General features: G+C 41.6%; 1 protein-coding gene across 2 annotated transcripts in view; it reads right to left on the reverse strand.

The window, feature by feature from the left end:
* Positions 1-2,538: 2,538 nt before the first annotated feature.
* Positions 2,539-12,462, reverse strand: part of MCHR1 (melanin concentrating hormone receptor 1) — a 154,109-nt gene continuing 144,185 nt past the window's right edge. For both annotated transcript variants that reach the window (XM_073591053.1, XM_073591054.1), the window contains one exon: positions 2,539-4,031. In XM_073591053.1, coding sequence (XP_073447154.1) covers positions 3,031-4,031 — 1,001 coding nt within the window. In that variant the 3' untranslated portion in view covers positions 2,539-3,030. The remainder of the gene's footprint in view (positions 4,032-12,462) is intronic.

The following is a 12,462-nucleotide window of genomic DNA, read 5'->3' on the forward strand; positions in this document are numbered from 1 at the left end:
CCAGATCCATCTAAGCGAATCTCTAGATACTATGGGGCAGTGGGTCCAGGGGTAAAGATGTTACCGGCTAGGACCAAGGAGCGGTGGGTGACGATTGTCCCGGAGTTGTCGGAAGAACTGTGGCAGGAGGTACTGGACACATATTTGGTGTCTGTTATCTCCTCTACGGACAAAATGATTCAGTTTCGGTATCTTCATCAACAGTATTATACTCCAGTTAGACTCTACCGAATGCAAAGAAAGGAAACTGCTGTCTGTCATAAATGTATGGAGGAGGAAGGCAGGCACAGTGGCACAGGGAGGCCACTGTGGTCACAGGTGACGGAATTTATTTCCGACAAGTTTGCTTTGCCTAATATTTGTTCTCCCCTACCTTGTCTCCTGGGGGTCTTTGATCAGGAGGAGATTAATACATGTACTAAATTGTTCCTTAGGATTCTATACTTTGAAGTGAGGAAACTCATTGCCAGACGCTGGATTCATGATGAACAACTGACTCTGGGAATGTGGATAAAAATAGTAAATGCGGATGTGATGATGTATAAGATGACCTATGAAGCTAGGGGAGGTCCCAAGAAGTTTAGGAAGGTTTGGTTTAGATGTGTGGATTCGAAAAACACACTGGAGGAGGAAGAACCACTGAATATTAGATAGCAAGGACTGTTTTTTGCTGTCAAACAGAAGATGACGGGAGGATAGGAGACTTTTCCCCTCTTACGGTGGTAGGGCATAGATTCTCATGATTTTTGCACAGAACACTGAATGCAGACATCTCAGGGGGGGAAAGGTTTTTGTTTTTTTCTTTTATCTGGTTGGGGTGTGGGGAGGGGGAGTTTCACCCTTTGAGGGTGGGACGCCTGGTCTGTAGTCTCTCCCAGGGAGAGCACCGGGTGGGGAGACGGGGGGGTGTTTTAAGGTTATGAGAGGTTCTCTCTTGCTTTGTTTTAAAAAAATGCACATATACTACAAAAGTAGAATAGGGTCGTAAATCCAAGTGGCATATGAAGGGTAGATGGATATGTGCACTGGTGATGTAATAGATATGCAATTTCTGTTCTCTAGTTGATGATGAAACCCTAACTACTGTGATGTATGCTTATTCTGTTATGTGCACAATAAAAATTCTTTTTTAAAAAAAAAAGAGAATTAATTGCATTTTCTGAAAGAATGCAAAGTGTTGTCTGATTGGACGAGGTGGAGAGGCAGGGCGGTGACAACACACAGCGCACCACAATGCATGGTAATGCCCCGTACACACGGTCAGATTTTCCGAAGGAAAATGTTCGATGGGAGCTTGTTGTCGGAAATTCTGACCATGTGTAGGCTCCATCGGACATTTTCCATCGGAATTTCCATCACACAAAATTTGAGATCTGGTTCTCAAATTTTCAGACAACAAAATCCGTTGTTGTAAATTCCGATCTTGTGTACACAATTCTAATGCACAAAGTTCCACGCATGCTCGGAATCAAGCAGAAGAGCCACACTGGCTATTGAATTTCATTTTTCTCGGCTCATCGTACGTGTTTTACGTCAACGCGTTCTTGATGTTCGGAATTTCCGACAAGATTTGTGTGTATGCAAGACAAGTTTGAGCCAACATCCGTCGGAAAAAAATCCATGGATTTTGTTGTCAGAATGTCTGCTCGTGTGTACGGGGCATAAGACACTACCACATATTCTGGTACTCTGCATCAGAAAAAAAGTTTTTATAGTGTTGCCAACCCATTCAAATGAATATAATGACATTGCAATGCATATTACATTCAGCATAACTTGAGTTAACTGGAGTGCTTTAGCACAATGCACCAAGACAAACCAGTGTTATTGGACCCTAAAGGTCTCAGAGGCAAGTCTTCTGTTAGACCAATGATAGGCAACAGTAATCCTTCAGCTTTCGTGAAGATACAAGTGAGATACAAGTTGAGCATTACTTTTCAACAAAGAGGGCATATGGGAGTGGACAAGATATGCTAGGACCTGTATTTCCGTAACAGCTGGAGATTTGCTTGTTGCCTATCTTTGCAGTTTGGCCACTACATTCAATGAGTAATAAAGAGGAAACTAAAAATTCAATGCAGCTTCATGAGTGCCACAGGCCACTTACTAAATTATAAATGACAGACATCAACTGACTGGTAAGTTATAAATGGCAGACATCCACTGACCGGTCTAACCAAGGATATGCCCACTAATCCTTTGTTTTTATGTTTTCCATTTTCACTAGTAAAAATTGAAAATTCCCTTAATATCCCACAAAAATGATACATGTTTGACTTAAGGCACCTGTCTATTGTGTCAAATAGAACATTCAATACCACAAGTACAAAGTGATAAACAATTTGTAGAAATCTTACTTGTGATAATGGTATCGGTTTACAGTTTGCTTATAGTTTACATTTAACAGCCCTTAGCCAATCTGACAGGCAAACTCCGCATTATCAAACTAATTAATGATTTATGTGATTGTCTTCAATTGCCAGAAAATATCTCAAATGGCTAAAGGCTTGAAATATAACCTAGACACAATATTCAGCAATTAACGATTTATTTTATAAGACATACACTTGTCCTCTCTGTCTTTTTCAAGATGATAAACTGACTCAATCATTGTGACAAAAGATAAAGTAATCAACTTCAAAAATACATTTTGACATTTCACATAGAGAATACGCACAATTGGAGAGTCACAGGATAAGAACCCCCCCATCCCAAAACAAATGGCATTCAAACCGGTCTGTGATGAGTGAAAGCATTTTTACATTCTTAATGTGTGCAGTAAATGACAACTACAAGAACCCAAGCAAGGTGAATCTGCATAAGGTGGTTTGTTTTCAATTAACATAAGTGCACAGACAATTAAAACAAACTGCGCAAATGGTAAGCTACAAGAGTTTACCCTAATTATTACATGGCATAAGGTTTTTGTAGCAGAGCTTGGTACATTCTTATCAGTATTCTCCTTAAAATGTCAACTTGTTTCAATAAAAAAGAAAATTGGAGTCAATTTTGTAAATAAATCTGGCATGATTAGCTGCCTGAGGATACAGGAACAAGGTGAAGTAATGGCTGTCCACTTCCTGAAGGGGGGTCGGTGCCAAATTTCATCCTGATCCTGCCTTGTGGGTGATCCTCTGCTGGACGAACTGAGACAATGAACCTACGTCTAAATGTTTCACATAAAATAATGTAGATAAAAGGGTTGATGCAACTGTTTGCATAGCCCATGCTGATTGCCACACAGTAAGCATAGTGGAAGGCTAATGTAGGTTGGTCCATTACCAACTGGATTATCTGAAGTACATAAAATGGAGCCCAACAAATGAAAAACACCAAGCAAATTGCTATAGCAGTTCTAGTCACTTTCTTTGTACGTATCCTGGAACTCCTTTGGGCTGTGAGGGCTTCGGATGATGCCATTTTCAATAGAATTCTCCGATATGCTAAAGAGATGACTGCAAAGGGAATGGCAAAGGCAAGAAAGAACTGATACAAGGTATACCAATAAATATCACTTTCTGGATTGGGGAGTGTGATTCCACATCCCAACACTCCCCCAGGAAGTGAAATAAGTCTAGCATACATCCATACTGGTGTGATGCTTAAGAGAGACAATACCCAAAGGATACAGATGACCATGATAGCTATAGGAGGCTTACGGTACTTTGCTGATGTGAAGGGATAAACTGTTGCAAGGTAGCGATCAATAGACATGGCAGTGAGTATGTAAGTGCTAGTAAATTGGCTGTTAGTATCCAGTGCTGTAATAAGAGTGCACATGGTTTCACCAAAGTGCCACACTCCATTACCAAGTAGCTGGTGGATTAGGAAGGGCATTCCAAGAAGAAAAAGTAGGTCTACCACCGACAGATTAATAATAAAAATATCAGGAACACTGCTGCTACACCGGAATTTGGACTTTTTGAAGACTGTGTAGATGACGACACTGTTGCCAATTATCCCCAACAAACAAATGATTCCAAATACAGTTGGCATTATCACATTAGCATAAGTGACATTGCTGCTGGGGTCTGGAAAGACAAAAATATCATGTAAGTATAAAAGACAATTGCAACACAATAGAACTAAAACAGTTTAAACTGAGTATTCCTGTTTATTCATAGAGTTAAATATCTTGAATTATGTCCAGTTTGGCAACATAAAGGAAGTCTACTTATTTCCATTTTGACTAGAAACTCAAGAACTCGACAGATGCTGTTTAATAGTAACCATTTGCACGTTTGGCTGATGACCAGAATTTAATTATGTTTTGCTTCAGACTTTAAAAATCCGAAAATATACTATTCTTCATCTCAAATTGAGGCTTTTTGCACCATTGAAAATAAGGTGTAAATTTAATGTATGTGAAGGCACCTATATATTTTATGTGCCAATTTTAATTTCACATATTTTTATGAAAACCTTTCTAAGGTATATCCTTTTTATCAAAAACTTCCTATAGTAAAGCTGGTGTTTAATGTCACATTATTTATAGCAAAAGGCATTGACATTAGGAAATGTGTGGCACGCATGTATAAATAACATACAATACCAGAAGCTGCACTTTCCCCAAATTCTTTTCCTTAAAAAACTTTTTTGTTTGCTGTGTATAGTACATCCAGCATAACGCCTCCCACCAGACCCTATTCCTCCTCTATGATTGAGCACCTATTGCGGTGATATGCATTAGATTAAAGCGGGGTTCCACCCAAATTTTGAACAATATCTGTATGTATTCTCTTCCTTGCCTAGATGCTGACATGCCATTTAAAAAAATTTAAATCGCCGTAATTACCTTTTTTTTTTCTATTCTTCTTTGCACTTCCTGGTTCTCCTCCCGTGGGAGTAGGCGTGTTTCTAGCCTCTCCCAGACTCCGCACAGACTCCTGGGAGCTAGTCTCAGGCTTCCCAGGATGCCACTGAGTATGTGTGGGAATGAGCGGTGAATGCTGGGAGCACAGCATTCACCACATCCAGGATATAAATGCTTGTGGGCTTCAAATGCCCACAATGAAGATGGAAACCGCCTGCAGTGAATAATATAAGTTATTCTTTCCGACGAAATCTGACCCAGGCAGACATATTACACACAATATGTGAGTATGTAATGCTGAGAAGAAAAGTTTGTGAATGAACTAAAAAAAAAAAAAAAAACGATAGATAGGTGGACCCCCGCTTTAAGAGGAGCAAGGTCTGACAGGAGGCATTGTGCTAGGTCTACTATACATAGATAAATAAAGTTCATTAAAACAGAAAAAAGGATTTAGCAAAAGTGCTGGTTTTGTGTTCTCAGATTGGAATTCAGGGGGAGGATAGACTCTTTGCTGCCATTGTGCTATATGCTGGGTGTCTGGTGCGCCCTTGTGCCTTTAAGAAGGGGTGGGCTCCCTCGAGGCTCACCTGCCCTCTGCCTATCCATTATAATGCATGTGCTTCTACTATGGAGGCTCTCACAATTTAGAGTTAGGACTGCAAATAATACTGAGGTGCCATGATGTGACTTTGCAGCTTACACATGCATTTGCAAATGTGTGCAAACTAAACCCCTGATTTTAACGCATATTGTTTGACAGAATAATTTGGTTGGTTGCAGGCTGGTCAGTAAATTGAGCTGGGAATTTTCTTTGGTTTTGTTTGACATGCGTTGTTGTTCCATGTGCTCCTTGCTGCAAAGGCCAGTTATAGGTGGGGGTAGTGGCCATTTGTTTGTACTGGAGGATAGACCCTGTTTAACAATAAGTAGTAAGCCAAAAGTCCCCTTGAGCAGTAATATTTGCAGCCTCTCTTATTACCATAAATTTTTCTATTTAATGTGTGTTGATGCCAAAGTTAGTTACAGTAAATGACTTTGGGGTGTAATATCAGCAAAGTTCATGTACCTACATATATCTTCAACTATCTTCTAGAGAGCCTAGGATATCTGACACATAAGGCACTCAGGGCAGCCATCAGAAATTCTGGGGCCCCTTAGACAGCTTTAGGCCTGGGCCCCCTCGAGCCTGACCACCAACGTTCCCCAGGGCCTGCCCACTGGCCGTCCCACTAAATCCGCCCACTAGCTATCCCACCAAGTCCTTCAGTGCACACACTTTTATTTTAACACTTATACAACGTCATATATGAAAATGCACAGTGTATTATAAGTCATCAGTGCTTTCAAGGTTTAACAGTAGGAAATTATATTTTGCCCAAAAGAGACATCCCAATCCAGCAGCTGTACGCTCACCCCCCCCATACTTGTATGTTCTCAGCCCCCCTCAAACCTGTATGTTCTCAGCCCCCTCACATCTGTACACTTGCAGCCCCCCTCACACCTTTATGCTCTCAGCATCAGCCCCCCTCACACCTGTATGCTCTAAGCCCCCCTCACACCTGTATTTTCTCAGCCCCCTTCACACCTGTATGTTCTTAGCCCCCCTCACACCTGTACACTCTCACAGCTCCCTCAAACCTGTATGTTCTCAGCCCCCCTCAAGTATGCTCGCAGCCCCCCTCACACCTGTAGGCTTGCAGCATCAGCCTCCCTCACACCTGTATGCTCCCAGCCCCCCCTTACACCTGTATCTTCTCTGCCCCCCTCAAACCTGTATATTCTCAGCCCCCCCCACACCTGTATGCTCTCAGCCCCCTCACACCTGTACATTCTCAGCCCCTCTCAAACATGTATGTTCTCAGCCCCCTCAAACCTGTATGCTTGCAGCCCCCCTCACACCTGTACGCTCACAGCCCCCCTCACATTTGTATGGTTTCAGCCCCCTCACATGTGTATATATGACACACACACAGACAGACATGTACACACACATACACATATACACACACACATGCACGTACACAGACAGACACACACACATGTACACAGACACACACACATGTACACAGACACACATGTACAACAGCTCTTACTTACTAAGGTGGTATTCCTTTCTCGTCCCAGCTCTTGTGCAGCACACACGAGGAGTGCACATGCAGAAATTTGCCAGAGGTGGCAACAAAGTGCCCAATGTCAGCTCAATGACACAGAACAGCACTCATACAGAAAGCCAGCACAGTTACGGAGCTCTCCTGCACCCGCCCCCGCCTTCTCCCATCTTGCCGGGCCGTCCAGATGCCCGGGCCCCTTACAGATATATATGAACTGTACCCCCTGATGGCGGCCCTGAAGGCACTATATTATACAAAAATGACTTCAACTTTGCCTAATAGGGTATCTGGGTTGTAAGTTACTTTGGTGAAATCTAATAATTGATGATATTTGCAGGCACCTTGAAGAGCTACCGAAGATAACTATTTAATCAATCTACCTTTTGTACTAATAACTGACTGAAATGCAGCAAGAGTTGTTTTTGCCAGGATCAATAAAGATCCTTGAGGGCTGAAGTGTCTGGCTATCAATGTTATTATAATGGAAATGTAATGTTAATTTAAGTGTTTTTCTTGGGGATTGGGAGTTCTTGAATTATGGTTCTATTGTTTCTGTTCTTGTCACTTACAAAATTATACAGTATTTATACATATTAATCTAGTACATAACCAGTACCTTCAATTCTATGTTAATTTTTATAAATTACAGTAACCATCATAGTAGATTTTGGAATAATATACTAAAACTTTATATTAAAGGTGCAGCATGAGTATACAATTCTGTATATCTTGTTATGATCCTTTAAATGGATAATGGATTCCACGTATTTATTGGTTTAAACAAGGGTACATTTTGTCATTTTATAGCCTCCTACGTAGCTTGTAGCAAGCTCTTGGCCAAATCCCACAAGCTTTATTAAGCAATGTTACTTATCAATTTCCCCTAATGCCGCCTACACACGATCGGTAATTCGGCCAGCAAAAGACCGATGAGAGCTGTTGGTGGGAAAATGCAACCGTGTGTATGCTCCATCGGACTTTTGCTGGCGGAATTCCCACCAGCAAAAGATTGAGAGCAGGTTCTCAATTTTTCGGTCGGAAAAAGTTCCTATCCAAAAATGCGTTTGTGTGTATGCAATTTCGACGCGCAAAAACTCACACATCCTCAGATTCAAGTACGAGACGGAAGCGCTCGGTCTAGTAAAACTACCGTTCGTAATGGAGATGGCACATTCATCACGCTCAAATTTTTTAAATAGTTTAACGCAGCGCATTGTCTTCTTCTTTATAATGCTAGAAGAATGAAGTTGTTTTGCTGCTCATATTCACACAGAGTTCTCACAAACTTCTTTCTTTATTATTTCTCATGATCTCATGAATAATCTTTTTTGTTTTTAAAGCCAGATCTCCATAATAATGTTTGGAATTATTTTTTATTGTCATTTTATTTTTTTTTTAATCAAGAACTCCTTTTTTTTCGAATATTTTGAAATTATTTTCTAGTCATCTCCATAATTTTTTTTTTGTGTGTCAAGTTTACACAACAACATTATTATCTTGTATTTTTAAAGCTCAAGGAGGTTGGTTGGTGTCCCTTGTTAATTTGACATTGTATTTTTGAAATGTACTTGCCTACTCACAAACTGTCCTATTTGAAGAAAAACACATAGGCAAGTGAATTTCAGATAAAAAAATCTCCATTTATTCTGGCTGATAACAAAATAAAGAGGAAGGCAACGCTGGAAAAAACTGCTGGAATTTGCAAAGCCTTTCTACCCCAGGGCACACATCAACTATTTGGAAAATAAAATTGGTGGCGTGAGAAGTCCATATAATGGGGAGCACAATCTGGTCCAGGACTCCCAGAGATCATGAACAGCAGCAGATGACATATATGTCCCCAGGCTGTGGTACTACAACAGCCTGCGTCTTCTGTCAGACCGGACTGAACCCAGGCCATCACTTTCTAGTCTTTCCTGCAGCCTTCCCTCCATGCTTCCCTGCAGCCTTCCCTCCATGCTTCCCTGCATCCTTCCTTGGAGGCTGTGGCTCTGGAGGTGGACTTGTGGCAGGAGGAGGAGGAGGATGGGCAAGCACACATAAGTGCATGTTATCACTTATTTGGCCACTCATCCCCTTATGAATGGCCACAAAAATAAATTTTCTCACACCTGAGGTATTGGCCTCCTCCATTTGCTGCAATTTATCAGCTACATAGCAGCCATAGGCCTCTTCAGCATCAGGGGGCTCTTTTCTGGGCCCCATTAGCATCCTTAATGAGGCCCAGTGCTGCCTTCGCCACGTTACTCCCCTTCCTGGCACTTTTTGTTGTAAGGTGGAGATGGGGCACCTGGGATTGGGTGAGGCTACTGGGCCCCGCCACTTCCTGGCTGACACTTACCTCCGCCTCCTCCTGTCTGCCACATTCCAGAGCCTCATCCTGGCTGAGGTCTTCCTGTGTATGAAAAAGGGACAAAGCTTTATTTTTTGGTTCATCTATCACACACAATTTTCATCTCAAGATTGTTTCAAATTGAATGTTAATAAATAGAAAAGACTACCATTCTGAGCCCAGCATTTTTCATTCTTGTCACATTCATTTTTGGCCCCTACTGTCTATTGATATGTCAAACACTTTTTGTTAAATTATTAATTTGTTAGCAATAATAACATCTAGTTAACAACAATCATTTTCGGACAATAAATATTTAAAAAAATGCTATACCTGGCTCCAGCTGGGCTCCTCAACTTCTTCCAGGATGGAAGGCCCAGGTTGGTCCTTGGAAGCCTCAGCTGGGGTTGAGAGAAGGGTTGAGGGAAGGCTGGATGGAAGTGTCAAAAGTGATTCCCTACCTTCAATCTGGTCTTCCAGAAACCACATCCTGTTGTAGTACCACAGACTGGGTACATACACATCCTCTGCTGCAGCTCCTGATCTCATGGAAGCCTGGACCTTATTAAGCTCCTTCATATAAGTGCTTCTCAAGCTACCAATTTTCTTCTCCACAAACTCGATGTCTGTGTCGGGGACCTGCGTCTTCACAAATTGCACCAGTTTCTCCAGTGATGCCTTCCTAGCTGGTTTATTGCAATATAAGGGGTTTTTAACCTCCCACAAGTTTTACATATCCCTGTATTTGTCGATGAACTGGCCCATGAATTCAGGGTCTTTGAATTGTTTCATATTTGCTGAAAGACAAAGCACAAGACAAAAACACTAATATCAGGCTAAACTCTACTAATCTTATCCCAATATAGGCCTTAATCTAGAATGAGTGTAGGCCACTGATGTCCCAAGTTAAAATGTTACCTTCATTATAACGTTCGGCGCTTCCCCCACTCACAGATTGTACGTACAACACACGCGTGTTAGCTTTATATACACTGCGCATGCGTGAAACTCCACCTGCGTCGCCCGCCCCTAACGTTCTTTCTAGAATATTCCCCGCCCCTTCTCTTTTGGCACAGTGGGAGACGACATGGTGGAGACACAGCAGGTGCATAATAGCAGTAACGAGGGGGAGGAAAGCCCCGAGAAAGAAACGTCCCAATCCCGGAGGAGAAGATTTAAGGCTTCCAATATGTCCTTTGGTGAGATGGTGGAGATGGTGGACATATTGAAGAGGGCCAACTATGATGGGAAGTATGGACCTTACCTAAACCCAAATGTGAGAAAGGCCAAGATCATGACTAAAGTTGTGAAGAGTCTGTGCTGGAATTTTGGGGTACGATGATTCAAGGAGCAAGTGAGGAAACGCTGGTTTTCGCTGGTTTTCAGCTTGGTTAAGGGAATTAATCATGTCTTCAACTTGGAACTCTGCCCAAACAATTGTACCCCACTTCCAAGCAATGTTTCACGTTCATATTTCTGGCCACAAATATCTGTGTGCTAAGTATACCTTTTGTTTTATTCTCATGAAGGGGAGAAAAGACTTGGGACGTTGGAGGACAACAGGAACCCCCCACCTCCGAAAGAAGGGGAACAGAGGACACCACAATCTGAGGATGCGGAAGAAGGAGAGGTGGAAGAAGTGATTGAAATTGTCACCACAACAGATCAGTGTCTGACACCACAGAATCAGGTAATAGATGCATGCCTGCATATTTATAATACATGGTGTGTATTTTTATTTTAGATGATGTACAGGTTGTGGAAGAACACTCTACTCACTTCACCAGTGACAGTGCACAACGGCTTATCCAGGACATAATGTGGTGTAGTCAGGATTTAGACCTTATCAACGAAAAAAACAAGGAGATTCAACAAAGACTGAAGAACATGATTCATGTACTAGGGAGAATCTAAATCCAAAAAAGATTACACCTTTTATTTTTTTTTTTAATTTATCTAAAGTTTTAATACAGTTTAAAAGCCAAATTTGAAAGATGCACACAGTGTGTCAACATGTGCTATCTGCCATCAGGGGATTTCAATGTACACATTTTTTGGGTGCAACCACTTCCTCCCAACTCTAGTAGGTGAGAAGAAGTGGTTGCACCCCCAAAGCACGTCCATTGATCCCCAATGATGGGAGATAGCACATGTTGACATTAGGTATGGGATCAGAAAGGAAATCCCCATTTTGACTCACAATTTGTGTGCATCTTCTAAATTTGGCTTTTACAGGGGTGACTTCACCTCATCTGATGAAGGCAAGATCAAGACATTTTTCACACTATAATGTCTGATATTGCCTTCATTTTTGCAATGTTGAACTTTGTAAGTTCCAGAGTTGTGTATGTTATGTTTGGAAACATGCCTGTTTCTGTACTTTTTCAAAAATTTCACGGTAAAACCTTTTTTAAAAAAAAGATGTGGTTTGTTTACCACAAAATGTTTTAGAACGCACATGTGAATGTGCATGGAGTAAAAGGCTTTCTACTCAACAATGTGTGGCTTCTTCTTTCAATGCTCAATAACACTTTTTGTATTAAGTTGGTGTTTACAGTGACAATGGGTGTTATTTAAATAATGTTAAAACCACTTGGCACTACAAGTGCACTAGGAGAACCTAGGAGACAGATAAAAGAAACACAAGCAGTAAATCCAAATCAAGATTTTATCATATCGTTTTTTTTTTTATTTTGAAAATATTTAAAAATTAGCTGGCATAGCAATGGCTCCCCTACCTGTAAAATATTCCACACATTTTTTACGCACTTCACGGGCACTTTGGGGGTGCAAGCCAGGACGGCCAGCTTCAAGAGCCGTCATTGGATTCCCATGAAGTCCGGCCTCGGGCCCAACTGTGGCAACATAACCAGGTGCATTTCACTTTAAAAAGTTGTGCAGCATGCAGCAGGATAAAACAATGTGGTTAAGTTTGCACTCCGCCATGTTAATTGCTGTTAGAAACAAGGTATTCTCCACGACTCTTCTGGCTCTTCTCTGGGGTGAGGGTCCTCTGGGGGAATGGCCTCATCATGTGATCACCCAGACCAAATGTTTCATCAGCAATAAAAAAAAAAATGGGAGTCCTCCGACATTCTCTTCCGCAGGTGGAAATCCCAAGCCACCACTCTGGAGACGTCCGTAGAACTCGGTCTGGGCAAAGACTCCACCATCCGACATCTGGCCATTCTTGCCCACATCCACAT

This window comes from Aquarana catesbeiana, linkage group LG06, assembly GCF_042186555.1.
Source record: "Aquarana catesbeiana isolate 2022-GZ linkage group LG06, ASM4218655v1, whole genome shotgun sequence".
NCBI classification, from domain to species: Eukaryota; Metazoa; Chordata; class Amphibia; order Anura; family Ranidae; genus Aquarana; species Aquarana catesbeiana.